Below are 3,735 nucleotides of genomic sequence, written 5' to 3' on the forward strand. Positions count from 1 at the left end.
TCTTGCTTGATTTAATTGATTAAAACTTATGTTTAGTCCTAAAGTAACTGGAATTCTGTCATCTGTGAAGGTCATACCTGTTTTTGTACAAGTACAAGGAATGGAACTGTAATAAAGACATTCTCAATCTTCAAGAACTGGTAACAGTTGCATTGGGAGACTAGTTTGAATTATAGATATTTAAGTGCATCACCGCTGCATTATGAATGCAGAAGTAATGGTTCACATTTACAACATTTTGCCAGAGAGGTCTTGTTTGCTTGCTTTAATTTCACCCTTCTGTTTGTTAACTTGAATGTTAATTTCTTTAGGATTGCGAAACAATTCAACGGGCTTCTTCTTGATGTTATTATAGGTTTCAAAATACAACATTCACTGGTGGTCTTACCATACCATGTTGCATTGTTGTATGTACCTAGCCAGCAGTTAAGTTTTTCAGTGAAAGTGCTCTTATTAAGTAGCAGACTATTTGTTATTATTTAGCCAAAGTTCTAATTGGGATGCCAATACTCAACCAAAGGAGGGAATGCTAGTGTCCAGTGTTTTGTTAATCTAGGGATAGAGGCCTGAACCATGGCTGGAAGAATGGATGCTGTTGCACTTCTATCATGTGCTCTGCTCTTTCATTGCATTGACACCCTTTGTACTAATCTCTTATTCTCTGTCTTAAGAATAGCTAGTGCATTTCCACATAGGTCTTAGAGCACCTTGTTTAAGAAGAAAGATTTTGGTGCAGAGATCTGGCTCCAGATCTGTGTTAGATTTACTTGTAAAACTAGGACCCTAATTGTACTTTCCACAAGGGTTCTGTTTATTCTAATAAATAATAAATAGTACTATGACACAGAAATCATTTAGAGCACTGCTTGACATATACTAAGGGCTTGATAAATATTAGCAGTTGTCCTTAGTGCCAAGCCTTAGATTTAATATTTTATTTTAAAACATGCTGTGTATAGTAAAGACAAAGGAGTGAAGTCCTTTGTTACCTGATATTTTAATCTGTAAGTTGTAATTAAATATATATACATTTATTTATAAGTATTACATTTATATATTTTTATATATATATTCCCTTCTTTTGAAGAAAGAGTAAGGTCCTAGATAAACAGATTACCACAACTACTATGTCCCTTAGCTGTCTGGGCCTTTCAGGACCTTCCATGCAGTCATTTTGCCATTTAATCATAGCTCAAGACAGTATGTCTGATTACTGTTCTTGGCTTTCCTGTTATTGTAAGATCCAGGTAGGCAGTACCTGTATCCCCTTACTTACCTTCCTCAACATAATTGTGACATACTATTTAATGAAACTTCCAAGTCCCTAATTCTTCACTGCCTGTCTTTTCTACATAGTATTGTAGTGAATGAAACTATCACCTTATTACCCTTCTAAAACGGTACTTTTCAGGAAATGTAAGCTTTGTGTTCAGTAGTCTTAAGCATCAATAGAAAACCCTAATATATTAGCTAATGGAAGTAAGTGTGAAACTAATAGAAATCAGCTAGTCACCTCTTACCTCCCCTCCTAGCTTGCCAGTTTTGGAAGGATTGCTTTCCAGATTGGAAAGGTTATTTCTAAATGACTTTATTTCTCCCATCACAGCCTGCAGTATACATCAGAATAAAGAACCGAGCCCACGATAGATATCTGACAGTCACTGGAAGTCTAGCTGACACCAGGGCGATGTCTGTGTGTCTCTCTCCCTATTGTGGAAAGGATACTCAGATCTGGCACTACTGTCGAGGACTTTTTAAATCCAAGGTAAGTAATCTCACTGACAGGGAAATTTTTGTTTCCACTTTTTGTTGTTTGGCTTTTCTTTTAAAAAACTAGAATATTGCCAAATCAATCGGCATAAATAAAGTAGTACAACTTCGTAGAAACAGTTCATGGCATAATTGTAAAAAGTTATATGTATACTACTCAAGCATTTAAATAAAATGGACTTAAGAGAATTTCTTGATTAGGAAATCTAGTTTCAGTTTTTAAGTAAAAGTGAAGGTTATCTACTTGGGATATCCATTTGGGAAGATATGCCAAAATAATTTTTTTTTCAAACCAATGATGTAAGTCATTGGAGCCAAACTGGACAATGAACTTTTGGGAGATGTTTCTCGTGATGACCCAGATAAAATGAGCTGACTGTGCAATTACAAAAATGGCAAGATTCTTTCATTTCAAAATATACATTGATGTTAGTAGTAGAAGAAAGAAGCTGTTAATAGAAAAAAATTTTAAAAATGAAATTTAGGTTTTTTTTATTCCATAGTATCTCATTATGTTTGATGCTATGGAAGACAGAACAGTAGTTTAAAAAATAATTGAAAATATGCTTTATAGTATCATCAAGGGCCTATCTACTTCTCATGCCTCAATAAATAAGCATTTAAAAGTATTTATTGTCTGGTTAGCACATCACCCAATTTTTTAAAAAAGAAAACTAAGGTTGACATAATACATTTAGGATAACAGATTTAACATTTAATTGCAGCTCCAAAAACCTTTACTGAACATCTATTGTCAGATGCATGTGTCCTTTTAAAAACAAGTTCAGCACTTAAATTTCAGTTTCTATCCTATTTCCTACCCCCAGATATACATAAGAGTTTTAAAAAGGCTTACTGAAATTACACTGTAGTATTCTTTTTAGTTAAGACAAAGCCAGAAACAGAGATAGCTTAATGTCTGCAACTTGTTCACCTGAAAGAAAAGGGATGGTATTCAACTTGTTTTAGCAAATGCAGTACTGCTATTTTCTTAACGACTATAGGCCAGTGGTACATGTCTTGATGTGATTGGTGGCCGGGACACACCTGGAGCTAAGGTAGCCCTATGGACTGAACATGGTCAATTCAGGCAGAAGTGGAGACTGAATAAAAACAGGACCATCAGCTCTTATCTCAGTGATCAACTTGTCCTTGATGTTAAAGGTGGGTCTTTGTTAATAACAAATGTTGTGTTCTGGATATCAGTTTAAATTTCAAACTTACTCCTCCTGAGTAAAGGACATCCTTATAAGAGAAATGTTGTCACTTTTTAATTATGCTTGAAAGGAGTTAAGATGTGTAGTTTTACAAAGGAAATAACGAGCTATATGGGTAAAGCAACAAAAAATAAGTCTAAAAGGTTTTTTTGTTCATTAACACAGTTGTAAAAGTTTCATTTGCAACAGTTTTTGTGAACTCTGAGAACAGTTCTAAATTTGAAGCATCATAAACCATACAATGAATGCCATCTGTTTCTTGAAAAGAAATACCTCTAACTTTTTGCCCTAAATTGCATGGTCCTTAAAAGCCCTCAGTTAAAATTTACGGCAAAGGGTCAATTAACCTTGTTTTTTAATTCAATAAGGTCAGGGCCAATATTATTCTTGGTTATTGCTTTACTTGGGTTAGTCACAGCCACTGCTGTAGAATCAAAAACACAGCACCTGACACTCAATCAGACTTCTCTCAGGGCACTTTGTTGTGAAAAATGGCATTGTTAGGGCGTATTGCTTTGTACAATCACATTTTACACCTTTTAGCTTTTCAGTTTGAGTCATAATAGGAAGGTGTAATTTGAAGTGAATAATGTCTACACCTGTTAAAACTCAGTTTCCCATTTCACACTGCTTTGCAACTGACATATTAATCTACTTTCCAAGTGGGTTGAAAAAAATTGTGGAAATTATGAAATTGTTAAGTACCTGTGTGAACAAACAATCTTTTCTTTTGGAATTTCTATTTTAG

The 3,735-nt window shown here is 34.4% G+C and overlaps 1 protein-coding gene across 1 annotated transcript in view; it reads left to right on the forward strand.

Annotated features, from left to right (window-relative positions):
- Positions 1-3,735, forward strand: part of Crybg3 (crystallin beta-gamma domain containing 3) — a 118,795-nt gene that overhangs the window by 113,392 nt on the left and 1,668 nt on the right. The window contains exons 20-21 of the mRNA XM_020177638.2: positions 1,607-1,765; positions 2,775-2,934. Coding sequence (XP_020033227.2) covers positions 1,607-1,765; positions 2,775-2,934 — 319 coding nt within the window. The remainder of the gene's footprint in view (positions 1-1,606; positions 1,766-2,774; positions 2,935-3,735) is intronic.

Source organism: Castor canadensis, chromosome 5, assembly GCF_047511655.1.
Source record: "Castor canadensis chromosome 5, mCasCan1.hap1v2, whole genome shotgun sequence".
In the NCBI taxonomy this organism is placed as follows: Eukaryota; Metazoa; Chordata; class Mammalia; order Rodentia; family Castoridae; genus Castor; species Castor canadensis.